At 36.8% G+C, this 27,760-nt stretch overlaps 1 protein-coding gene across 6 annotated transcripts in view; it reads left to right on the top strand.

Annotated features, from left to right (window-relative positions):
* The window catches only part of AGK (acylglycerol kinase), a 109,929-nt gene that overhangs the window by 55,550 nt on the left and 26,619 nt on the right, over window positions 1–27,760 (top strand). For 5 of the 6 annotated variants that reach the window (XM_063099914.1, XM_063099912.1, XM_063099913.1 and 2 more), the window contains 2 exons: window positions 852–946; window positions 16,109–16,178. In XM_063099914.1, coding sequence (XP_062955984.1) covers window positions 852–946; window positions 16,109–16,178 — 165 coding nt within the window. The remainder of the gene's footprint in view (window positions 1–851; window positions 947–16,108; window positions 16,179–27,760) is intronic. The other variant, XM_063099915.1, reaches the window with a different exon arrangement.

Below are 27,760 nucleotides of genomic sequence, written 5' to 3'. Positions count from 1 at the left end.
ATAATGTAGATGGAAAGGGATCATACCAGCCTCAGAATAATGTTTTCCTCTGGGAAGGGCAAGAGGAGAATAGGATTAGAAGGGACTTCAACTGTATCTGTATCTTTTTTTTTTTTTTTTTTTTTTTTAACATCTAAAGCAAAACACAAATGTTAACATTTGTTAAATCTGCATCATGGGCATATGGATGTTTGTAGCATTATTTTATGCACTTTTCTACAATAGTTTAAAATATTTGTTGAATAACAACAAAAAAGAAGATCCTTCTCAGTTCCTTTGGTAGTAGTAGATTGTGCTCAAAATAGTCTTTAGGAACTTTACTGTATCTATTGTATTTGTGGCACTTAATTAAATCAGCCACTATGCCACTACCTTCTGCTACTTGAATAAGCATTTCTCTTTGCTTTATTTTTACTTAAGAAGATAGTTTTGTAAGGAATTTTCACTTGTCATTGGTCACTGTACAAACGGTAGGCATTTTCAATTGAGTTTTATCTGCAGCCTTTTCAAATAGTGTGACAATGTAATGTAGTCTCTGTTGCACTAGTACACTGATCTGATGTCTTCAAGACCATTATTACCTTAAACAAATTTCTTTCTAACAGTTGTCGTTAATGAGTACCCAAATGTTTCCCCCAAATTCTAAGTCATTTTGTTTTCATTGACTGCTTCGTTTGCAAAACTGCTCACTTAGTTTTATTTGATTGCTGATCTCAGGAGGTGCGAAGGGAGAAAGGGGAGGCAGATACAGGGTCAGTTACTTTGTCATAGTGGACTCATCTGTGCCTCTCCGTTAAGCTTGATTTTATGACCATAAAAATAAAACTGTCCTCTTCTTTCTTTTCCCCCAGGCTACCTTCAGTAAGATTCCCATTGGATTTATCCCACTGGGACAGACCAGTAGTTTGAGTCATACCCTCTTTGCGGAAAGTGGAAACAAAGTCCAGTAGGTTGTCAATGTGGGATATTAGCATTTGTGGGTGAGCAAGCCTGGGAATGAAAAATTCACATGTATGGTATAATTATTTTGTTTGTTTTCAAGTTTTGATAGCGTGAAACTTTAGATAATCAAAAGGAGGACCTAGATCAGAATTCACACTTTTAGTTCATTGGGAAGTTTCCCAGTTGGGTTGTGGGAAATTAATTTGGTAATCTAATAAGTCTGAGATGAATACTTGATGTCCTTTTGTCAGTTATGAAGATAGTATCCCTGACCCAAACCGTTTCTGTGCTTTTGTAAGATTCTTTTTTTAAAAAATTAAAAAAAATTTTTTTTGTGGCCAGCCGATACAGGGATCAAACCCTGGACCTCAGTGTTATCAGCACCATGCTCTAACCAACTGAGCTTTGCAGCCAGCCCCGCTCTTTAGTAAAGACAGATTTGCACTGATCATTTGCTTGCTTTAAATATACATGATGACAAACAGCAAGTCCCTTGTGAACACTGAACTGGTATCTTGGCTTCATTATCTTGATAATATAAATAGCTTAAACAACAAAATATAGTCACATCCTTTTGGGAATGCCTAAAGTGGTAGGCAGTGTGGATAAAGTAGACAGGGAAAGCAGTGTAGCCCTGACATCTAAATTAAATTGCTGTGAGTCTAAAAATGTCTTCAGGAGTCAGGTGAATTATTGTTATTATTGTGTTTTTTTTTTTTTTTTTCCTTGATCTTTCAAGAGGATAAGGATCTTGAATTTGAGGCTTGGCTTTGACAGTGATTAATAATATAATCTCAATCAAGTAGTTGTCAGAAAGACATAGAAAAATGGAAAGAGATCTTAGAGATCAGTTGCCTGAACCTTAATGTTCATTTTGTGACACATTGGAGGAAGTTAGTAAGTAAATATTTGTTGAATGAATTAATTAAATTTTTCTCATGACTTTTCTGGTTATAACCTTTTAGAATCAATAACAGTATACAGGTGATTTTCTGTTTTGGTTAAGGCTTTTTTTTTTTTTTTTGCTTTGGAATTTTTTGAAAAATTTAGGCTGGATTTTGTGAATTTATTTCTGTTGTTGTCATTTTAGGAGTCAACTGTTATATCTCTTAACAATTCTTTAGTTTTTTGTAAGAGCCTTGGTCAAACACTAGGCATGCACATTGATGTATATCTGACCTTCATCAAACTTCTGTCAGGCTTCAAATGTAGAATATAATGGGGATCAGTCAGCTACTCACTCATCTTGAGAACTAACAAACAGGAGAGGCAATTTCTATTAGCTATACTTCTTATTCCAGGTTTGGGATTTTTTTAGGGGCAATAGATAATGACAGTGAATTACTCACGTCTGTGCTTCTCTAAGATAAAATCTATCTGGTTCCGATCTTGGTTACATTAGAGAACTTGTCAGCATATGTTATTTGTACTGCTTCAGCCAATATTCCCAAATAGCATAGGTCAGTGATCCAGGGTTAGACACCATTTGCCTTGGAAAACCCTTTGCTTGTCCAAAAGCTAATTTACATAGAGTGTAGGAACCCTCAGGGTCTGAGATAGACTTCATTTTTGGGGAAGCAGATTTTTCCCTGTAGTTAAACTACTGTTATTGCTGCTTCTATTTATAATTTAAAAATTTATAAAACTTAATTTATAAGCATGCCCCAGGGCTCTTAGTAATCAAGTAAGTCTGTCCTAGACTCAGAATTTTGTGGGTTTCTTAACATGGCAGATGCCTAAGCCTACTTAAAAAGAACAGGGCTTTGCTTTTTGTACTGCTGTCAAGATTTGTTGTACGATAATGACTACAGAAGAAAAAGGAGTCTCAAATTTGGAATGTTGCAGGTAAATAATCCTAAAAGTGCTATTCCATGAGATAGTGCTGCTTTATTTAGAATTCAGTTCTTCCTGGAGAATGATAAATTTAAGGTTTAATTTTAGCTGTCTTCTGAAATTTTAACATAAAAAGGCTTTTTGGGTTGCTACAGTTTTTTTTTTAAGGTCAGTCTTTCAAAGGCACTTACTAAACCTCTCAGTGTGCGAGGTACTATTCAGAGCAAGTATAGTGCTTTAAGATCCTTTCTAATAGCTTTCTTCAGAACTAATATATTCATGTCAAATTAATCAAAACTTGTGAGCATGCTACTGCTTTCTACTAAGCTGAATCTCATACATTACACTGCTACCTATTTTCTAGGTAGCATCTGTATTAGAGGGGAAAAAATGGGATAAAAATGTGTTGATAGAGAAATACAAAAAAGTATAATAGTTTCAACTTGCTTGCTAGAGAACCTGGAATTTAATTAAGCATTTGAGTTAAGGTATATATTTTAGTGTCTTAAGTTCTACCGAACTTTGTTAGAAACACTGTATTAAGTGGATATGATTCCTGACTTAGGTGTTTACATTCTAAGCTTAACCACACTGATGGAGTGGCCTGTAGAGAACCCAGATTTTAGATGTGGGGTTTTTCTTTGGGAACCCCATAGATATCGATTTGATACCTCCAAAGCAGCCTCACAAGGTGAAGAGAGCACATCTTTGAAATTAGATCTGAAGTATAATTGCATTTTGCCACGTGCCTACTCTATCATTTTGGGGATCTAATTTAATTTCTCTGAACCTCAGTTTCCTCACCTGTGTTTATCAAATGCACAATAACAGTATATATTTCAGAAAATTGTTAAAAAGCTAAAATAAAGACTAGTTAGGTAAGCATAATTGTGCCTGGTAAAGCATCTGATACATTGAAGACTATTCATATTTATTGAAAATTCGTTTAGGAGGAACAAATACTAAATAAAAAATAGGATGACGATACAAGGGCACTTCAAAAAGTTCATGGGAAAATAAAATTGGAAGATACTACAAATATTTCCATGAACCTTTTGAAGTGCACTCATGTAGTTACTGAATCCAGATTCTTTAGTTAAAACAAAAATAAATCAAAACAGATAAGCCTCTATTCTATTGCTCACTGAATCATCTAGAAATGTCTTTTCCTTTAAAAAGAAAAATCATCTTATAGCTATTTAAGTCAGTTACAATGGAAAGCTGACCTTTCCTACCAAATTCACAGTATTAACCAGATCTGTACATAGCAGAATAGATTAGATGGGGCCATATTAAGTACGAAACCACCATTTTTTAATGTAAGTTACAGTAATTTCTAAATGATTCCTATCTTATAGTTGTACTTAAATTCCACACAGAATAATGATTTTACTTTATTAATAATTACTGTATTTATTTTTCTAAAATATAAATATGTAACAATAAAAGGGATAGAAGGCTAACATTGCTAAACCTTTACAAGAAACATGAACTACTTAGAGATAGAGCTAACAAAACGTGGAAGATTTATGCTGAAAACTACAAATCATTGAAGAGAAATCAAGACATAAATAAATGGAGATACATCTGTGTTCGTGGATTGCGGGAGTGAATACTGAAATGACAGTTCTCTCCAAATTGATTTATATATTCAACACAATCTCAACCAAAGTTCCAGAAATCTTTTTGTAGAAATTGACAAATTGATTCTAAAATTTACATGGAAAAATAAAGAACTAGAGTAGCCAAAGTAATTTTGCAAAAGAAGAACAAAGTTTGAGGACTTACTGTATCTCATTCCAAGACTTACTCTAAAGCAACAGTAATCAAAACATTGTGGTGTCGACAAAAGAACAGACACATAGATCAATAGAAGAGAGTCCAGAATTAGGCCCAATACTCAGAAAATAGTAGTTGCCAGGAGCTGATGGTGAGGGGAGTGGATTGGCTACAACGTGTCATGAAGGAACTTTTTTGGATATTGGAAATGTTATATATATTAGTCATGGTTCTGGTTACATGACTGCAGCATTTGTCAAAATGTGTAGAACCATAAACCTCAAAGGGTGAATTTTACTGTGTATCAATTATACCTCAATAATGTGATTTTAAAGAAGAAAGATTTCTGGTTTTCAGTTCTGCATGTAAGGAGCTTGGCAGTCACCACTCTGTCCTAACAACAAGTAAAAACCTGAACAGACTGAGAAATAAACAACTCTTCTTGTATCTGAAAGAGAAGGGAGGACTTAGGACAATGTGCTGCCCTCAAGATTGAAGACACAGGTAAATACAAAGAAGTTATTTGACTTCCCAGAGCAGAGAGTCATGAATGGAAATCAGTGCTAGGGTAGGAAAATCTGAATTGTAATCGATGAATTGCTGGAGGCTCAGTATGGTCAACACTGAGGGGGAACCAGTCATAGTGGGTCCTCCACATTATTGTGAGATTTACCTTCTGGAGCTCAACCTTGATCCTACAGTAAATATCAGAGAAAAATCCCCTTATTCTTCTGGCGTGAGTAGGGAAAAAGGAACCATTTTGAAATACATCAGAACATTCTGTTGTCACTGGGCTTGCCCTCAAAAGAAACTAGTAGAGCCTAATCTGCTGGTGTATTATCAGGGCTTAGCTGACCTTCAGGAAGGGAAAAACCTAACTCCAGTCAGCTGTAGCCTTCCATGTGGGAGAAGGGAAATACCCAACTTTGACTCACTCTAGCCATCCTGTCCCACCTGAGGGAGAGGAAAAAAACTGAGAAACACTTGTGAAGTTCACAGTCCAAAGCATTAGACTATAGAATGATTTCCGTCCCCCCATATTACCACCACATTAGTAAAGGCCTATTTACAGCAGTTGTTTTACCTGATATGTTATGTTGGACTTTAAGAAAAAATTACAAGGCATACTAAAGGGCAAAAATCACAATTTGAAGAGAAAGAGCAAGTGTTAGAACCAGACATGGGCAGGGATGTTGGGATTATCAGATGGGAAGTTAAAAACATCAATGATTGGGCCAGCCCGTGGATCACTTGGGAGAGTGTGGTGCTGATAACAACAAGGCCACGAGTTTGGATCCCTATATAGGGATGGCCGGTTAGCTCACTTGGGAGAGTGTGGTGCTTACCATACCAAGTCAAGGGTTAAGATCCCCTAACTGGTCATCTTTAAAAAAAACAAAAAAACAAAAAAAAATCTATGATTAATATGCTAAGGGCGCTAATGGATAAAGTAGACACCGTGTAAGAACAAATTGGTAATTTAAGCAGAGACATTGAAATTCTAAGAAAGAAACAAAAATAAATGCTAGAGATCAAAAATGCTGTAACAGAAATAAAGAATGTCTTTGATGGGCTTACTAGTAGACTGGACATGGTTGAGGAGGGAATCTCTGAGCTTGAGGATATCTTCAGTAGATCTTTGAAAACTGAAAAGCAAAGAGAAAAAAGAATGTAAAAAACAGAACAAAATATCCAAGGACTCTGGGACAACTACTAAAGATGTAACGTGCACGTCATGGAAATACCAGAAGGAAAAGAAAGCGAAGAGAAGAAATATTTGAAACAATAATGACAGAATTCCCCAAAATTAATGTCAGACATTAAACCACAGATCCAGGAAGCTCACAGAACACCATACAGGATAAAAACCAAAGAAAGTACACCTTGACATCATTTTCAAACAATAGAAAATCAAAGATAAAAAATCCTGAAAAAGCCAGAGGAAAAAAAGACCTTACCTATAGAATGACATGTATAAGAATTATATTCAACTTGTCAGAAACTGTGCAAACAGGAAGAGAGCAGAGTGGAATATTTAAAGTGTTGAAAGGAAATAACCACCAGCCTATAATTTTATACCCTGTGGTATTTGACTTTCTCAGACAAAAATTGAGAGAATTTGCTGCCGGTAGATCTGCCTTGCAAGAAATGTTAAAGGAAGTAGTTTGGAGAGAAGAAAAATGGGAGAGGTCACAAACTCAGATCTACATCAAGAAAGGAAGACCATCAAAGAAGGAGTAAATGAAGGTAAAATAAAAACTTTTATTTTTCTTAATTGATCTAATAGATACTAGCTTATTAAAAATAACAATAACAATGTATTCAATTTTTTATGCTATATACATATAAAGGTATATCAGATATACATCTATATATAAGTGAAATAAAATGAAGTGGATGATAGCAATGATACAAGGGAGAAATTAGGATTATTTTGTTATTATAAGGTACTCACACTAACCATGAAGTGATATAGTGTTATTTGAAAGTAAACTTGCATTAGTTGTAAATGTATATTGCAGACTCTGGGGAAACAACTAATAAAAGTAAGAAAAGGAATATAACTGATATGCTAAGACAGGAGAGAAAATGGAGCCATATAAAATACTCAATTAAAACTACAAAAGGCAGAAAAAGAGTGGAAGACAAAAATTGGACTAAAGAAAAAGGACGACAAATAGATAATAGTAAAAATATGGTAGATATGAATACAACTATACCAGTAATCCCTTTGAACATCAATGGTGTGAATGCACTAATTAAAAGATTGAGATTGTCAGAGTGGGTAAAAAAACAAGACGAAACTATGTGTTGTCTATAAGAAACTCACTTTAAATACAAAGACACATGTAGATTAAAAGTAAATGAAAAAATGTACCATGTTACCACTAGTTAAAAGAAAACAGGAGTAGCTATATTAACTTCAGACAGAGCAGACTTCAAAGCAAGGAAAGTCATCAGAGATTAAAAAAAAGGGCACTACGTAATGATAAAGGGATTGGTAATCCAAGAAAACATAACAATCCTCACTGCGTATGCACTTAACAACAGAACGTCAAGCAGTGTGTGGCAAAAACTAATAGAACTGTAAGAAGAAACAGATCAATTCACATAGTTGGAGACTTCAGCACCCTTCCATCAGAAATTGATGGATCCAGCAGGCAGAAAAATCTCTAAGGACTTAGTTGAACTCAACAGTATCATCGATCAACTGGTTACAGTTGGTACCTGTAGACTACTTCATCCAACAGCAGCAGAATATACCTTCTCCAGCTCACATGGAACATTCACCACGGTAAATCACATTCTTGGCCGTAAAACAAACTTAACAAATTTAAAAGAATGGAAATCATACAATGTCTGCTGTCGCACCACAATGAAATTAAACTAGAAATCAATAACATAACTAGAAAACCCCAAAACCCATGGAGGTTATACAACATGCTTCTAAATAGCACGTAGATCAAAGAAGAAACATCAAGAGAAATTTTAAAATATTTTGAACTAAATGAAAATGAAAACCCAATTTATCAAAATTTGTAAGATGCAACAAATGCAGTGATTAAAGGGAAATTTATAGCATTGAATGCACATGTTAGAAAAGAAGATAAAAATCACTAATCTAAGTTTCTACCTTAGGAAATGAGAAAGAAGAGCAAATTAAATCCAGAATAATCAGAACAAAAGAAATAATAATAGCAGAATTCAATGAAACTTAGAACAGGAAATGAATAGAGAAAAATCAACAAAACCAAGAGCTGGTTCTGTGAAAAGATCAATACTATTAATAAGCCTCTAGCCAAAGTAATTTAAAAAGAATAGAGAGGACACAAATTACTAATACAAGAAATGAAAGAGGACATCGGTGCAGATTCTATCGATATTAAAAGGCTAGAAAAGGAATAGTGTGAACAACTCTATGCCCACACATTTGATAACCTGGATGAAATGGACCAATTCCTTAAAAGTTTGTTAAATTCCTTTGACAGCTGTCAAAACTCATACAAGAAGAAATAGACAGTCTGAATAGGCTGTATCTGTTAAAGAAATTGAGTCAATAATTAATCTTCTATAACAGAAAACAGCAGGCCCAGATACATTCAATGGTGGATTCTATCAAACATTTAAGCAAGAAATTATACCAATTCTCTACAATCTCTTTCAGAAGATAGAAGCAGAGGGAATACTTCCTAATTCATTGTATGAGGCCAGCATTACTATAATACCAAAATCAGACATAGATATTACAAGAAAACTACAGACCAATGTTTCTCATAAACATAGATGTAAAAATCCTCAACAAAATATTGGCAAATTGAATTCAACAGTGTATAAAATGAATTATACACCATGATCAAGTGGGATTTATCCAAGGTATGCAAAGCTGGTTCAACATTTGAAAACATTTAATGTAATCCATCACATCAATAGTCTGAAACAGAAAAATCATACTATTACAAGGGTACTTCAAAAAGTTCATGGAAAGATTTATTACCTTTTAATTCTATTTTTCCACAAATTTTTGAACTATCATATATCAGTAGATACAGTAAAAGCATTTGACAGAATCTGACACCCATTCGTGATAAACACTCAGTAAAGTAGGAATAGAAGGAAACTTCCTCAACCCAATAAAGAATATAAAACCCTACAGCTTCATACTTCACGGTGAGAAACTAGAACCTTTCCCACTAAGATCAGGAATAAGGCAAGGATGTCCCTCTCATCACTCCTTTTCAGCACAGTACTGGAAGTATTAGCTAATGCAGTAAGAAAAGGAAATAAAAGATAGATGGATTGGGAAAGAAGAAATAAAACTTTGCAGATAACATGATTATCTGAAAGAACTGACCATAAAAACTCCTAGAACTAAGAACTAAGTGATTATAGCAAGGTTTCAGGATGCAAGGTTACTATGAGGGTACTTTATAAAGTTCACGGAAAGGTTCTTATTATCTTTCAATTCTATTTTTCCATGATTTTAAAACAAACTTATTTTAATTGACACATTGTAATTATACATCCTTATGGGGAACAATCTGATGTTTTGATACATATATGTTGTATAATGATTGGGTTAGGGTAGTTAATATATCCATCACTTCATGTATTTATTATTATTATTATTATTTTTTAAAGATGACCAGTAAGGGCATCTTAACCCTTGACTTGGTGTTGTCAGCACCACGCTCTCCCAAGTGAGCTAAGTGGCCATCCCTATATGGGATCCGAACCCGTGGCCTTGGTGTTATCAGCACCACACTCTCCCAAGTGAGCCACAGGCTGGCCCCTCATGTATTTATTATTTCTTTAAGGTGAGAACATTCAAAAGCTTCTCTTCTAGCTACTTCGTTGTGTATATTACCACATTTTAAAAATCTGTTCATCTGTTGTTGGACACTTAGGATGATTCCATATCTTGGCTGTTGTAAATTGTGCTGCAGTAAACATGGAAATGCAGATATCTCTTTCACATACTGACGTCATTTCTTTTGGGTACACACCCAGTAGTGGGATTGCTGGATCATTTGGTAATTCTATTTTTAATTTTTTGGGTTTCCATATTGTTGTACTAGTTTACACTCCCACCAACAGTGTGCAAGTGTTCCCTTTTCTCCACATCCTTGCCAACACTTGTTTTCTTTTGTCTTTTTGATAATGGCCATTCTAACTGGAGGGAGATGGTATCTCATTGTTTTGATTTGCATTTCCCTGATGATTAGTGATGTTGAGCATCTCTTCATATGCCTGTTGCCCATTTGCATGTCTTTTTTTGAGAAATGTCTATTAAGATCCTTTGTCCATTTCTCAACTGGTTATTTGTCTTTTTGCCTTGGTTGTTTAAGTTCCATATATGTTCTTGATATTGAGCCCTTGTCAGATTTATAGTTTGCAAATGTTTTCTCCCGTTTTGTAGGTTGTCTCTTCACTCTGATAACAGATTCCTTTGATGTGCAAAGGCTTTTTGCTTGATGTAATCCTATTTGTCAATTTTTGCTTTTCTTGCTTGTGCTTTTGAAGTCTTACATATAAAATCCTTGCCCAGCCCCATGTCATGTTTTCTTCTAGTAGTTTTATAGTTTCAGGTTTTATGTTTAAATCTTTAACCATTTTGAGTTGGGTTTTGCATATGGTGAGAGTTAGGGGTCTAGTCTCATTTTCTACATATGTATATCCAGTTTTCCTAGCACATTTATTGAAGTACTGTCTTTTCCCCAATATGTATTCTTGGCACCTTTGTCAAAGATCAGTTGGCTGTAGGTACGTTAATTTATTTCTGGGCTCTCTATTCTGTTCTATTGGTCTGTCTTGTCTATTCAGGGTCTTTTTTGGTTCCATATGACTTTTAGAGTTGTTTTTTCTATTTCTGTATTAATTCTTCCAATCCAGGAATACAGGCTATGTTTCTGTTTGTGTACTCTTTAACTTCTTTCTTCAAAGTTTTATAGTTTTCATAGTAGAGATCTTTCACCTCCTTGATTAAATTTATTCCTAGGTATCTTTTTTTTTTTTTTTTTTGTAGTTATTGTAAAAGGAATTGTTTTATTGATTTCTTTTTTAGATAGTTTGCTGTTAGTATATAGAAATGCTACCAACCTACTGACTTTTTATGTTGATTTTGTATCCTCCAACTTTACTGAATTCATTTATTAGTTTTAACATTTTTTTGGTGAGCTCTTTAAGGTTTTTTATATGTAAGATCATGTCATCTGTAAACAGGGACAGTTTGAACTCTTCCTTTCCAATTTTGATGCCTTTTTTAGTTTTTTCTTTTGTCTAATTGCTGTGTCTAGGAATTCCAATACTATGTTGAATAGAAGTGGTGAAAGGGGGTGTCCTTGTCTTGTTCCTGATCTAATAGGTTCCAAAGTCCCCTCATATACAAAAGTCAATCCCTTTCCTATATACTAAGAATGAACAAGTGGAATTTGAAATTAAAAGCACAATACCATTTACATTAATATACCCCAAAATGAAATACTTGTCCATATTAAGATCTATACGAAGAAAACTGTGAAACCTTGATGATTGAGGTCAAAGAACTCAATAAATGGATCATGGATATTCCAAGATTACGGATGGGTAGATTCAGTATTGTCAAGATGTCCTTTCTTCCAACTTGACCTGTAGATTCAATGCACAATCCCTGTCAAAAACTCAGTAAGTTATTTTGTGGATATTTACATACTGATTCTAAAGCGTATGTGGAGAGGCAAAAGATCCAGAATAGCCAGCACAATATAGAAGAACAAAGTTGGAGGACTGATACTACCCAACTTGAAGACTTAAAAAGCTACAGTCATCAAAATAGTGTGGTATTGGGGAAAGAATAGACAAATATATTGATGGAACGGAATAGAAAGCCCAGAAATAGACCCACATAAGTACATTCAATTGATCTTTGACAAAAGAGTGGAGGCAATACAATGGAGCAAAAAAGTCTTTTTAAAAAATGCTGCTGGAACAACTGGACATCTGTATACAAAAATATGAATCTAGACGCAGACCTTCCACCTTTAATAAAAATTAACACAAAATGGACCATACACTTAAATGTGAAATGCAAAACTATAAAACTCTTAGAAGTAACATAGGAGGAAACCTAGGTGATCTTCGATATGGTGATGACTTTTTAGGTACAATACCAAAGGCACAATCTGAAAGAAATAATTGATAAACTGGATTTCATTAAAGTTAAAAACTCTGCTTTGTGAGAGACAGTGTCAAGAGAATGAGAAGACATTCCCATTCGATGACATGGGGAAAATATTTGTAAGATTCCTTATAAAAGACTGTTATCCAAAATATACAAAGAACTCTTAAAACTCGACAGTAAGAAAACAAACACCATAATTAACAATGGGCCAAAGACCTTTAACTGCCACCTCACCAGAAAAGATTTATTGATGACAAATGAGCTTATGAAAAGATGCTCAATATCATATGTCATGAAGGAAATGCAAATTAAAACAATGAGATGCCACTACATACTTATTAGAATGACCCAAATCTGGAACACTGACAATACCAAATGCTGTCAAGGATTGGAGTGAGTGGCAGGAAATCTCATTCATGCTGGTGGAGTTGCAAGGTGGTACAGTCACTTTGGAAGACATTTTGGAAGTTTCCTATAAAACTAAACATACTCTTATCATATAGTTTGGCAATTGCATTCCTTGGTATTTACCCAGACGAGTTGAAAACTGATGTCTACACAAAACCCTGCACAAAGATGTTTATAGCAGCTTTATTCGTAATCACTAGGACTTGGAAGCAACCAACATGTTCTTCAGGAGGTGAATGGATTAATAAACTCTGGTACCTCCAGACAATGGAATATTATTTAGCGTTAAAAAGAAATGACCTATAAAGCTATAAAAAGACCTGAAAATTGTGTTAGTCCATCTCTGTTGCTTATAACAAAATACCTGAGACTGGGTAATTTATAAAGAAATAAAATTTTTTACATTTTCAGGCTTTTTTGCAGTTTTACTTACCATAATAGGATTTCCCACCCTCTTAACACTGTCACAGTGGGGATTTAGTTTCTAATACATGAAACTTTGGGGACACATTCAACCCATATTAGAACCTTAAATATCTAATACTAAGTGACAGAAGCCAATCTGAAAAGGCTACATACTGTATGATTCTAACTATTTGACATTTGGAAAAGGCAAAACTATGGAGATAATAAAAAAAATCAGTGGTTGCCAGGGATTGCGGGGGAGCATTAGAAAAGGCAGAGCCCAGCGGATTTCTAGGGTGGTGGAAATACTCTGTATGATACTACAATGGTGGATACACATCATTATCCATTTGTACAAACTCATAGAATGTACACTACGAAGATTGAACCCTAATGTAAACTAGGAACTTTAGGTGATAATGATATGTTGATGTAGGTTCATCAGTTGCAACAAGTGTACCACTCTGGTGGGAGAGGTTGGTAATGCACGTGGGCAGGGGGTATATGGGAAACCTTTGTACCTTACTCTTAATTTTGTGGTGAACCTAAAACTACTCCCCCCCAAAAAAATCTTAAAAAAAAAAGTTAAAAAAAACTAAAGTAGTCCTTTCAGACTTAATTCTGATTGTTTAAGTAAGCATTAGGGAAGAGCTGTTAGTTTCTCCTCAATTTAGTTAATGTTAACCTGGACCTTTTGCGGCAATTCTTTGTCATCATTCATTCTAATCATATACTGACCCTTGTGCTCAACCATTAATATTCATTCATTTGGGACAATTTGAGTATCAATAAAGCTAATTATTGTTATGTATTGAAACATATCAAATATATATTTAAATCTTTGAATGAATTCATAATGATACTAAGAAAATAATTAAAAATGAAAAACTCATTGGCCACTTTGGGATAATACTAGGGAATCAACTTCTTATTTTGAAAATTGGTTAAGAAAAAAAAAAAGGCATTTATCCAGACTTTTCTTATATAACTTATATTATGGGGTATCCAAGTTATTGATGAGGGAAAGTTTCTTTTTATAGACCATATAATAAATTAGAAGGAATAGAATTAAAACATCACCAGTTTGCGACTGGTTAATTAATAAATCCTAGTTGCCACCTTCACAGAAAGAGAGATAAGCTGATATTATGTACCTCCTGGTGGAAATACACACCCACTACATGTGGAGTATTTTTGCCCAAAACTCAAAGCTAAATCTGATATAGATTTTCTATTCTAGGGACAGATTTTCAGGAAATACAGGGAACAGAAATGCATTTTCATATCATGGAGATACAATCTATAAAATCCAAGCCCTCAGAAACTCAGACAAACAACCCATTGCTTCAGTAAGTAGGGAAAAAGAAAAGGTGAGGGAATCTATAGATTAGAAGATACTTGAGACATACAAGCCAGTTGCAGTGTATATATCTTATTTGGATCCTCATTTGAATAAAGAAACATTTGTGTGTGTGTGTGTGTGTGTGTGTGTGTGTGTGTGTGTGTGTGTGTAGGTTGGAGGATAATTGAGGAAAGTTGAACATTCACTAAATATGAGTTGATATAAAAGAATTATTTAATGTTTTAGGTCTGATAACAGTGTTCTATGTTTTTTAAACAAGAGCCTTTGCCTTCTCTCTATAATGAACTATTTATGGATGAAGTGTTAAGATATCTAGAATTTGCTTTAATTGATACAGGGTAGGGGGCAATGAGTGGGGGATATGAAAGGAAATAAGATTGACCTTGAGTTGATCATTGTTGAGGTTAGATGAGGAATTTGTAGGAGTTCATGGTACTCTTTTCTGTACTTTTTTATACGCTTGAAGTTCTGTAGAATAAAATAATGTATTCAGTAAATGTTGAGTGACTATTATGTGCCATGCATTGTGCTATGTGTAGGTTTTATATTGGTCAACAAATGGATGTACATCATCCTTAACCTCATGAAACTTTTGGTCTCCAGGAGGAGGCAGATAGTAAAGTAAATAAATATATATATATCATAAGTTGTGATCTATTATGAAGGGAAATGAGCACAGTTCAGTGATAGAGAATTATGGGGAAGGACCCATCTCTAGGCTGGCTCAGGTAGGGCTCTCTGAGACATTGGTATTCCAGCCCAGATCTGAAGGGTGAAAGTAGCCAGCTATGCACAGAGGCTGCAGATAGGTTGCAGGAGGGGTGGACAGGCTGGGCAAGGAAGGGCTTGATGCAGGTCCTTTCATTCTCTCTCCTCCGAGAGCAAATATCTTATTGTTTAGCCACTTGTTGATTTAATTTTTCTTTTGTTGACTATCTGTTGTGTATTTATGTGTGTCTAACCTTGGATCTAATTAAACTACGAACTCTAGAACTGTTTCTAAGCTTGGCATACTTTCACATGTCCTGAATGGACATCAACAATACATGCCTTTTGATGAGTACTTTTTTACTTATAGACTTTTCAAAAGACTATCTGAATGTAGATAAGAAAAACCTTGTGTCTCTGAATAAAAGAAACAGCAATTAAAATGAAATACATCCTAGTAATCCTCAAAAATAAGAAATTTGTCTTGGGTTCTGGTTAATCTTTTGCTAAGGTAACTGCAGCAAATACTGTCCTTTAGTTACCCTTCTGGCTGTTCGAGTAAAAAATATTGTTTTGTTTTGTTTTTAAGTGCCTGAATTTCTTACAGTGAATAAAGATGTTATTTATTTAAGTAGCATATTTTCCAGTGGTATGTCTGAATCAGGCGCAATATGGAGACTCAATAAATGTTAAATGAATAAATGATTCGTACCTTGTATAAATTTCTCTTTGCGGAAGCCTTCTCTTCGAGTCTGCATCAGAGTTCCACTGTATTTGTATTAGTATTCTTTTATGCTCTTTTGTTCTGCCTTCTTAGACTATTTTGAAGGACTGGTTCTTTTTCCTGACTCATCTACTAGTACTCTGAGTTGGAGTGTGTGTGCGTGTGCGTGTGTGCGTGTGTGCGTGTGTGCGTGTGTGCGTGTGTGTGTGTGTGTGTGTGTGTGTGTATAGCAGGGGGAGGTGCTGCTTATTTCTCACAGCATGATCATTTCCTTGTCATTCTGTTTTAGAAATATTACAGATGCTACCCTTGCTATTGTGAAAGGAGAGACGGTTCCACTTGATGTGTTGCAGATTAAGGTAAGTCTTTTCTTCAGATTTTGAAAAACTATCAAAGTAATACATGCATACATGTGAAAGAAAAGGAAATGTAGCAGTTCAAATGAGATTGTAATGAAAACAACAGTCCCTCTTTCTTTCCTGTCCCAAGTATTACCAGAGAAAAATAATTTTACCTGTTAATTCTAGTTTTTATCACTAATTAATATCCTTATATTTCACTTTTTAAAAAAATCACAATTTTTAAACAACACATAACATGAAATTTACCATCCTAACCAATGTACAGTTCAGTAGTGTTAAGTATATGATGCTTTTTGATTTATCAGTTGTAGATCTTCTCTCTTGACCTCTTTGTTGTATGAGGGGTCTTCAGAAAATTCATGGAAAGGGCTGGCTTGTGGCTCACTTGGGAGAGTGCAGTGCTGATAACACCAAGGCCACAGGTTTGGATCCCTATATAGGGATGGCCGGTTAGCTCACTTGAGAGAGCGTGGTGCTGACAACACCAAGTCAAGGGTTAAGATCCCCTTACCGGTCATCATTTTTTTTTTTAAAGAAAGTTCATGGAAAGATTTGTATTATCTTTCAATTCAGTTTTTCCATGAACTTTTTGAAGTACCCTTGTATATTACAATTTTTTTTTATATCTCCTCCCAGTATAGTTGAGTCACTATTTTTATTTCTTCTGTTGATTACCTTTAGACCATAAATAATTCACCTACCTCATCTGGTTGTTTTGAATATCAAAAGAGCTAATAAATATAAAGCACTTAGGACAGTGACTGATTTTGTCTTACCTGTTTATATGGTGGCCAGCTCTTTCTCTCACGCTTTGCTAGAGGTGAAACTTTTCTTGTATCCCATCTCTCCTTTGGAGTGACTTGTCTTTTTTTGGAATTCAGGTTATTTGGTTGTCTTGCAATCTTAGCTCTCTGATGGACTTAAGAAAAGTTATGATTTTATAGATTATCTGTCTTTTTCTCATTTTTAGGGTGAGAACAATGTTTTTTGTAGTTCCTACATTGAGGTGGGAACAGCACTTCCCATTTTTCTATTGCGTCGTCTAATATTTTCTTATTGGTTTGTAGAGGAACTCATGAATTGTTTTAGAAATATATTTGCTAGCTATGCTCACTGAAAGCTTAGAAGCGATGACACTCAACAACAATGAGCATATCTGGCACCCAGATTTTGGTCTCTAAATATCATTCCCTCATAAAAATAACCAGGATGCTGTGAAGAGCTAGCTTTCAGAGGCAGCACAAGAACAAGGCAAGGAAGAACTCAAAAACTGATGAGGACATCACAAAAGATATGGGAGTCTACCTGATGATGTCCTCTTTGGCAATTTTGGGACAGTTTGAATATCAAAAAGAGTAATAATACTGATGGACTATAATGCCTTAAATAAAAATTAAGAATCTGTGAGTCCACAGTGATATTACAAAAGAATTACCAGGTTGTAAATGTAGAAGGAATGATAAAATAAGAAAATTACCATTTTGCAATCACTGATGCAATAAGTGATTCACGTAGAAATCATCAGTGGCTGCTAAAACCATTGGATAAAAGGTTGTTGGGAAACAAATATCCACACCGTCTCAAAATTTTTCAGATTACTTAATAATTAAAAAGGAAAAAGTGTATCTTTGTAGCAGAGAAATCTAGCATATGCCACTTTATTTAAATAAATGGGACAAACTAATATTATCTGCTTCCTGATGTGATAGAGTGAGAAGGATACAACATCCCCTATGTAGTTTCTTGCCCTAAATGTTAACTAATCTGAATCTGGGGCCGGCCCGTGGCTCACTCGGGAGAGTGTGGTGCTGATAACACCAAGGCCACGGGTTCGGATCCCATATAGGGATGGCCGGTTAGCTCACTGGGTGAGCGTGGTGCTGACAACACCAAGTCAAGGGTTAAGATTCCCTTACCGGTCATCTTTAAAAACAAAACAAAACAAAACAAAATAAAAAACTAATCTGAATCTAACTGAATGTAATCATTGGGAAATAATCAGACAATTCCAAATTGTGGGACATTCTAAAAACAATAATTGATCTGGCCTCTTCAACACATGTCAATGTCATGAAATCCCAAAGAAGGTAGATAGTCTGTTTAAGGTGAAGGGAAACTAAAGAAATATTACTAAATCCGGAGTTTCAAGATGGCGGCGGCTGCGGCGGCTGGCGCGGAGTAGCTGAGATGGAAAAGGTGGCCACTGGGCCTCAGGCAGCCGGGAAACTTGTGGACCTTCCTCTGGCCATCTCTTAAGGGAGGACTGCTGCTGCTGGCCGGTCGTGGGGGCTCAACGCCACTTTGCCCCCGGCAGGAGAGGCTGCCTCATTTACAGGCAACAGCTTTGAAGTGTGGAGCAGGAAAAGAACTGATTCTTAGCTGCAAAAGTGAGTCTTGAAACAGGGAACACGGCACCAGGGCTGCTGTGGATGCAGCCAGGATCCCGGAGGCTGGGGCCGCACTGAAGGCGGCCAGCTGCCCTATTCAGGATTCGAGGTTTCAGGCCGGCATTAAAGAAGATTCCTGGGAGCGCCCAAGCGGCGCCGCGACTGAACAGCCCGAGGCGGCAGCGCCGAGAACACGGAAGGCAACAAACCAGAGACAGAGCGAGCGCCCGACCTGGCACAGCACTGTGAGTGATCCCTGGCACAGCTCTGTTCGGGGGGTGAATGCCCACGCAGCTTCCGCCTGCACCACCAGGCCACTCACTGCCCCGGTGCTGCCTCCATTTTCCCAGGTGCGGGCAGCTCCGCCCTGCTCGGCCATCACTGAGCCCATTTGCTTGGCCTGGCGCGGGGCTTTCCGGACCCTGCGGGCTGACCTCCTCTCCCACTCCCTCCACGGTTCTCTGGCGGGCTGGGGGTGTGGGGCGTCCCGACCAGTTTTGGGAGGGCTAGGAAGTACGGGCGGGCCGACTGTCACTCCACCACACCCTGGACTCCGGCCCCGGTAAACTTCCTGTTACTGGGAGGCAGATACCATCTCTGCGACCACCAGTTTGGAAAAAAAGCCTAACGAATTTCTGGTTGGGAATAGTGCGGTAGGAGAGTTCCCAGGTCCGCTTGAACCTGCCGGAGAGCAGGCTGCAGGCGGGCACTAGACTCGGTTTATACCGGGGGGATACAAAGGTGAACAAGACCCGAGAAAGATCTACACAGTGCTACAAAGGCACCCAGAGAGACCGGTCGTCTGTGCCTAGCAGAAACCTGGTAGACTTCCTGGGCGAGGCGGTGCTGAGCAGGGTCTTGAAGGCCCAGCTGATAGACGAGGGGTGCAGAAGACACGCCCCAGCCCAGCACAGTGTGCACAGAGGGGGGAGACGTGCGGCCAGGGAGGCGGAGACTCGACAGAAACCACACACCCGGTGGGGTCGCCACTGCACGATCTAACAGCCTGGGCCAGAGCACACGGAACGGGGAGAAGTCCTGCACGGGAAGTGAAAGCTCAACAGAGATCACACACCCTGTAGTACGTGATCCACCAGCCCAGCAGAGTCCAAGCTGACCAGAAAGGTGGATCCCCGGAGAAGCCCAAGACCCGAGGCAACCACACACACAAGACACTAGAGGCCAACTGAGCAGTCACGGTGGGAGCCATACCAAATTGGCAACCACAGCAACATCCTATTAGTCATTAGTCTTAAACCGGTGGACTGTGAAACCCCCTGCAACAATGAATAAACACCAAAAAAAAGACACCAGAAATACAAAAAATCAAGAAAGTACACCACCAAAAGTTAATAAATCTCATACCCTAGATCCTATAGAACAAGAAGCCCTTGAAATAACTGACAAGGAATTTCGAGTGATAATTCTAAGGAAACTGAATGAGATACAAGAAAACTCAGCTAGACATCATGATGAAATGAGGAAAAGTATACAGGATCTGAAAGAGGAAATATACAAGGAAATCAATGTCCTGAGAAAAAATGTAGCAGAACTTGCTGAACTGAAGAAGTTATTCAGCGAAATAAAAAACACAACGGAGAGTTTAACCAGCAGGCTTGTCGAAGTTGAAGAGAGAACCTCTGAACTTGAAGATGGGCTGTTTGAAATAACACAAGCAGACAAAAAGAAAGCAAAAAGAATCAAGGACATGGAAGAAAATCTGAGAGAGATATCAGACAACCTCAAGCGCTCAAATATCCGAGTCATGGGTATTCCAGAAGGGGAGGAAAATGGAGATTCCATTGAAAACATATTCAAAAAAATAGTGGCAGAAAACTTCCCAGGTATAGGAAAAATCACAGATCTTCAGATCCAGGAAGCTCAACGATCTCCAAACGTATTCAACCCAAAAAGGCCTTCTCCAAGACATGTCATAGTCAAATTGGCAAAACTCAGAGACAAAGAGAGAATCTTAAAAGCTGCAAGAGAGAAGCGTCAAATCACCTATAAGGGAGCCCCAATCAGGTTAACATCAGACTTTTCATCACAAACCCTAAAAGCTAGAAAGGAATGGGATGATATTTTCAAAATACTAAAAGACAAAGATTGCCAGCCAAGAATACTCTACCCTGCAAGGCTATCCTTCCGAAATGAGGGGCAAATAGTATATTTCTCAGACAAACAAAAACTGCGGGAGTTCACTACCACAAGACCACCCTTACAAGAAATCCTCAAGGGAGTACTGGGTTTGGTTCCTGAAAAATAACTACCACTGCCATAAAAACCTAAGAAAAATCTAAACCCGCTAGTACAATAAAAATGGCATTCATGAAGAGAAAACAAGCTAACAAAAACACTATCTACAACCTAAGGAACCAACAAACAAAGAAACCAAACAGTAAATCAGAAAGCAAGGAACAAAAGACACCTAAGACAACCAAACAACCAATAAAATGCTAGGAATAAATCAACACCTTTCAATAACAACTCTTAATGTTAAAGGCTTAAATTCCCCAATTAAAAGACACAGACTGGCTGACTGGATCAAAAAGCAGGACCCAACTATATGCTGCCTACAAGAAACCCACCTCACCCATAAAGATTCACACAGACTAAGAGTGAAAGGATGGAAAAAGATTTACCATGCAAACAGAAAAGAAAAACGAGCTGGAGTGGCTATTCTTATATCTGACAAAATAGACTTTAAACTAAAAACCATAAAAAGAGATAATGAGGGACACTACTTAATGATAAAAGGACTGATCCATCAAGAAGACATAACAATCATAAATATGTACGCACCCAATGTTGGAGCAGCCAGATTTATAAAACAAACTCTATTAGACCTAAAGAAGGAAATAGACACTAATACCATAATAGCAGGGGACCTGAACACTCCACTGTCAATATTAGACAGATCATCTAGGCAAAGAATCAGTAGAGAAACACAAGATCTAAACAAGACTCTAGACCAATTGGAATTGGCAGATATCTACAGAACATTCCACCCAACAACCTCAGAATATTCATTCTTCTCATCAGCACATGGATCATTCTCCAGGATAGATCACATATTAGGTCACAAATCAAGTCTCAGTAAATTCAAAAAAATTGGAATTATCCCATGTATCTTCTCAGACCACAATGGATTAAAACTAGAAATTAATAACAAACAAAACTCTGGAAACTATACAAACACATGGAAATTAAACAGCATTCTACTTAATGACATATGGGTCCAAGAAGAAATCAAGCAGGAAATCAAAAAGTTTATTGAAACTAATGAAAACAATGATACATCATACCAAAACCTGTGGGATACTGCAAAAGCAGTATTGAGGGGAAAATTTATTGCATTAAATGCTCACTTCAGAAGAATGGAAAGATGGCAAGTGAACAACCTAACACTTCACCTTAAAGAACTAGAAAAACAAGAACAATCCAATCCTAAAGTTAGCAGACGGAAAGAAATCATTAAGATCAGAGCAGAACTGAATGAAATTGAAAACCAAAAAACAATTCAAAAGATCAACGAATCAAAAAGTTGGTTTTTTGAAAAGATAAATAAAATTGACAAACCATTAGCATGGCTAACAAAAAAAAGAAGAGAGAAGACTCAAATAACAAAAATTAGAAATGAAAAAGGCGATATTACAACTGATTCATCTGAAATACAAGGAATCATTCGAGACTACTATAAACAACTGTACGCCAACAAATTTGAAAATCTGGAGGAAATGGATAAATTTCTGGACACACACAAGCTCCCAAAACTGAACCGTGAAGACGTAGAAAATCTGAACAGACCAATAACAATAAAGGAGATTGAAGCTGTTATCAGAAGGCTCCCAACAAAGAAAAGCCCAGGACCAGATGGATTCACAGCAGAATTTTACCAAACATTCAAAGAGGAATTGACACCGATTCTTTACAAACTATTCCAAAAGATTGAAACGGACGCAAATCTCCCAAACTCATTCTATGAAGCAAACATCATCCTGATACCAAAACCAGGTAAAGATATAACCAAAAAAGAAAACTACAGGCCGATATCCTTGATGAATATAGATGCAAAAATCCTCACTAAAATACTAGCAAACAGAATACAGCAACACATACGAAAAATTATTCATCACGATCAAGTGGGATTCATCCCAGGGATGCAAGGTTGGTTCAACATACGCAAATCAATAAATGTGATACACCATATTAATAAACTCAAACACAAGGACCATATGATCATCTCTATAGATGCTGAAAAAGCATTTGATAAAGTTCAGCACTCATTCATGACAAAGACCCTCTATAAGTTAGGTATAGAGGGAAAGTATCTCAACATAATTAAAGCCATATATGACAAACCCACTGCCAATATCACCCTGAATGGGGAAAAGCTGAAAGCTTTTCCTTTAAGAACAGGCACTAGACAAGGATGCCCACTCTCACCACTCCTATTCAACATAGTGTTGGAAGTACTAGCCAGAGCAATCAGAGAAGAGAAGGAAATAAAGGGCATCCAGATTGGAAAAGATGAAGTCAAACTGTCCCTGTTTGCAGATGACATGATCCTATATATCGAACAGCCTAAAACCTCTACAAAAAAACTGTTGGAATTGATAAATGATTTCAGCACAGTAGCAGGATACAAAATCAACACACAAAAATCAGTAGCATTTATTTTCTCCAATAGTGAACATGCAGAAGGAGAAATCAAGAAAGCCTGCCCATTTACAATAGCCACCAAAAAAATAAAATACTTAGGAATTGAGTTAACCAAGGAGGTGAAAAATCTCTATAATGAGAACTACAAACCACTGCTGAGAGAAATTAGAGAGGATACAAGAAGATGGAAAGATATTCCATGCTCTTGGATTGGAAGAATCAACATAGTGAAAATGTCCATACTACCCAAAGTGATATACAAATTCAATGCAATCCCCATCAAAATTCCAAAGACATTTTTCTCAGAAATGGAAAAAACTATTCAGACATTTATATGGAACAATAAAAGACCACGAATAGCCAAAGCAATGCTCAGCAAAAAAAATAAAGCTGGAGGCATAACACTACCTGACTTTAAGCTATACTACAAAGCTATAATAACCAAAACAGTATGGTACTGGCATAAAAACAGACACACTGACCAATGGAATAGAATAGAGAATCCAGAAATCAACCCACACACTTACTGCCATCTGATCTTTGACAAAGGCACCAAACCTATTCACTGGGGAAGGGACTGCCTCTTCCGCAAGTGGTGCTGGGATAACTGGATATCGATATGCAGGAGAATGAAACTAGATCCATACCTCTCACCGTATACTAAGATCAACTCAAAATGGATTAAGGATTTAAATATACACCCTGAGACAATAAAACTTCTTAAAGAAAACATAGGGGAAACACTTCAGGAAATAGGACTGGGCACAGACTTCATGAATACGACCCCAAAAGCACGGGCAACCAAAGGAAAAATAAACAAATGGGATTATATCAAACTAAAAAGCTTCTGCACAGCAAAAGAAACAATTAAAAGAGTTAAAAGACAACCAACAGAGTGGGAGAAAATATTTGCAAAATATACATCTGACAAAGGATTAATATCCAGAATATATAAGGAACTCAAACAACTTTACAAGAAGAAAACAAGCAACCCAATTAAAAAATGGGCAAAAGAGCTAAGTAGGCATTTCTCTAAGGAAGATATACAAATGGCCAACAGACATATGAAAAAATGCTCAACATCACTCAGCATCCGGGAAATGCAAATCAAAACCACATTGAGATACCATCTAACCCCAGTTAGGATGGCTAAAATCCAAAAGACTATGAACGATAAATGCTGGCGAGGCTGCGGAGAAAAAGGAACTCTCATACATTGTTGGTGGGACTGCAAAATGGTGCAGCCTCTATGGAAAATGGTATGGAGGTTCCTTAAACAATTGCAAATAGATCTACCATACGACCCAGCCATCCCACTGTTGGGAATATACCCAGAGGAATGGAAATCATCAAGTGGAAGGTATACCTGTTCCCCAATGTTCATCGCAGCACTCTTTACAATAGCCAAGAGTTGGAACCAGCCCAAATGCCCATCATCAGATGAGTGGATACGGAAAATGTGGTACATCTACACAATGGAATACTACTCAGCTATAAAAACGAATGAAATACTGCCATTTGCAACAACATGGATGGACCTTGAGAGAATTATATTAAGTGAAACAAGTCAGGCACAGAAAGAGAAATACCACATGTTCTCACTTATTGGAGGGAGCTAAAAATTAATATATAAATTCACACACACACATACACACATACACACACAAACCGGGGGGCGGGGAGGAAGAAGATATAACAACCACAATTATTTGAAGTTGATACAACAAACAAACAGAAAGGACATTGTTGGGGGGGAGGGGGGGGAGGGAGAAGGGAGGGAGGTTTTGGTGATGGGGAGCATTAATCAGCTACAATGTATATCGACAAAATAAAATTAAAAAAAAAAAAAAAAAAAAAAAAGAAATATTACTAAATCCAATATAAGATCCTGGATTGGAAGAATGAGAAACATTGGCAACCATAACAAACATTATTGGCACAATCAGAGACATTTTAATATGAACTATAAGATATCATATATTGATGCTAGATCTCTTGAGAGTGACAGTGGTGTTATGGTGCATGTCCTTGTTCTTAGGATATTCATGCTGAGATATTTGGGGATGATGGGTCATGAAGTGTGCAACTTATTTACAAATTGCACAACACTACAGAACATATATACACACAGCTGAGTCTAATATGGGGAAAATGTTGGAAGTTGGTGAATCTAGGTGAGAGGTATATATGGTGTTCATTGTACTATTTATACGTATTTTTGGTTTGACATTTTCCCAAAATATAAATTTGGGGTCAGGGGAAGAAGGTTTAATACTTACTCCCAATTCTTGATCAGGATCCTCCCTTTAAAAAGAATTTAATTCCTAGAAAACAGATATTCTCACTTGGGCAGTAGTTAAGTAGTTATTTCTTCTTCATCTAAACTTTTCTTTGGGGGCCAGGGGTGGAAATTCCTAAAAAGACAGAGCCATGAAGTTAAATAATGCTATAAATAGTGAGCCCCATGTACTTTATCAGATTTGGCCTTAAAATATACCACTACATTTAGGATGAGCATTTTATATTCTTTAAAGCTTCCTGATATTTGGGAAAGAAGGGTCCACACTGTGCCATGATTCTAAACTTCTGTAAAGTTGGTATTAGTGACAGAGGGTCACTATGTGCATATTTACAATTGGCAAACCTGTGAACTTGCAGCTTGTTTGCCTTTTCTTTTCTTCATGCAGTGATACCTGGGCTCTCCATCATAACCTTGCTGGTCATGATGAAAGTGATTTAAATTACAGGTGATCTTTTGGCATACAATAAAGCTAAATTATTCCCACAAAATGGAAGGGCTATGGTGAAAGGAATTCTCGCCCAGAGATTGGTATCTGTGAAGATATCATTTAAAAATACTGCTAGTACCAAAGGAGGTGAGCCAGGATACATCTCTTAGTAACTGAGTGATTCACTGTTTCTTATATATGTGTTAGAAGTAATAAATTCCAGAGTAATTAGAATTTAACTGGAAATTCTTGCTGTGCTGGTATTTAAATGTCTCTTGTCTCCTTTATTTTTTTCTTCCAAATATACCGATTTCATGAATTGATGAATCTAGTACCAAATTTACCACAGGCTCTGTACATTGATGACACAGCCCAGGAAGCAGAAACTTTAAATCAGTTCCTAGAAAATATGTGTAGCAGCCTCTACAGTGGTTTCTGAAAGCCAGCTAAGTTGAATTCATCTCCTTTTTCCTTACTTCTAGAAATTGCTTTCAGAATATGGAGAAAAGCATTATAGACAAAGCCTGATATCATAAGTAATACAGATAAATCCTTATATCAAGTTCTTCTTTTAAAGAACAACCCAAACCCTATTAAACATATAACTGAAGATTCTCCAAAGATAAAAGAAATAGTCCCTGGAAGCTATAATCATGCCTTATGTGAGTATTTAGCTTTTTACATTGTTCAGTGTGTGTTCACATCTCATTTGAACTTCCAACTTGGTGAGGAAATCAAGATGTTTATTAGTATCCTCATTTGACAGATTAAAGAAAAAAAATAGGAATCTGGTTATATGACTAGCTGTGCTGGAGACAAATGGAATCTAGATATTCTGTCTCACAGTCTATTGATTTCTCCACTTCTGCTTTATCCACGTGGTATCACACTGGGCACTATGCCGTGATTTTTAAAGGGCAGTTTTCCCCATATAGACATCTGTAATGCCTAGTGCTTGACTTTAAAGCAACTACTGAAAAGATTTATGGAGTTCTTTCTAGTTTTTTTCTTTTTGTTTTTTTTAACCGGACTCTTCGACCCTGCCATCCAGAACCAAATAATGTGCGTAGAGGAGGTGGTGGGGAGTTAGAATATCTCTTTCTCCATCTGTCATTCCTGGCTAATCATATAGATGAGGTGCTTCAGAATTCCTTCAGGGCTTCTTCTACCTCGTTTCTTCCTCTTAATCTAGGATCTCTAAAATTCCTAGTTGATAGGAATTTTCTTTTCATTGTTTCTTAATCCTTTACTGCAACCGGCTCTCTCGATTATATTCTTCTGCAAACCACTAGGGCATTTTCTCTCAGGGATTTAGTCTTTCCAGGGAAGTCAGTGAACTGGGGCAGCACATCTTTTTGCTGTTAAGATCTGGCTGTGTGCTTGTCTTTCTGTTTTTGTCTTTGTTTAACTGACCTACGCATCTCAAAATCTGACTACTTGCCCAGGCTTTCAATGGGCTAAGATACTGTGGTACTTTTTCTATTGGCTTCTACTCTGTCCATCTAATCTTGATGATTTTTGCTGTGCTTGTGTGTACCCCAACAGGGACTAGTCTTTCCATTACTGACTCTAGGGCCTCTTATGAATCCTGACAGCTCCATGCCCATCTGCTTGTTAATTTGGCTTCTACAGATCTGTTCACAGACATTATTCCTTAATTGCTTATTTCCTCTCATCCAGAGCCAATCCCATCCCCTGATAGGACATAGCACCCTGCATCAGTGAACCTTGAGGTTACAAGGCTTTTCAATTAATTCTAACAGAGTGTTCCTAAACTTCTTTCCCCCCAATAAAGAGAAAA

The sequence above is a fragment of the Cynocephalus volans genome, chromosome 6 (genome assembly GCF_027409185.1).
Source record: "Cynocephalus volans isolate mCynVol1 chromosome 6, mCynVol1.pri, whole genome shotgun sequence".
Lineage (NCBI taxonomy): Eukaryota > Metazoa > Chordata > Mammalia > Dermoptera > Cynocephalidae > Cynocephalus > Cynocephalus volans.
The sequence above is the reverse complement of the archived record's forward strand: the minus strand, read 5'-3'. Positions and strand labels throughout refer to the sequence as shown.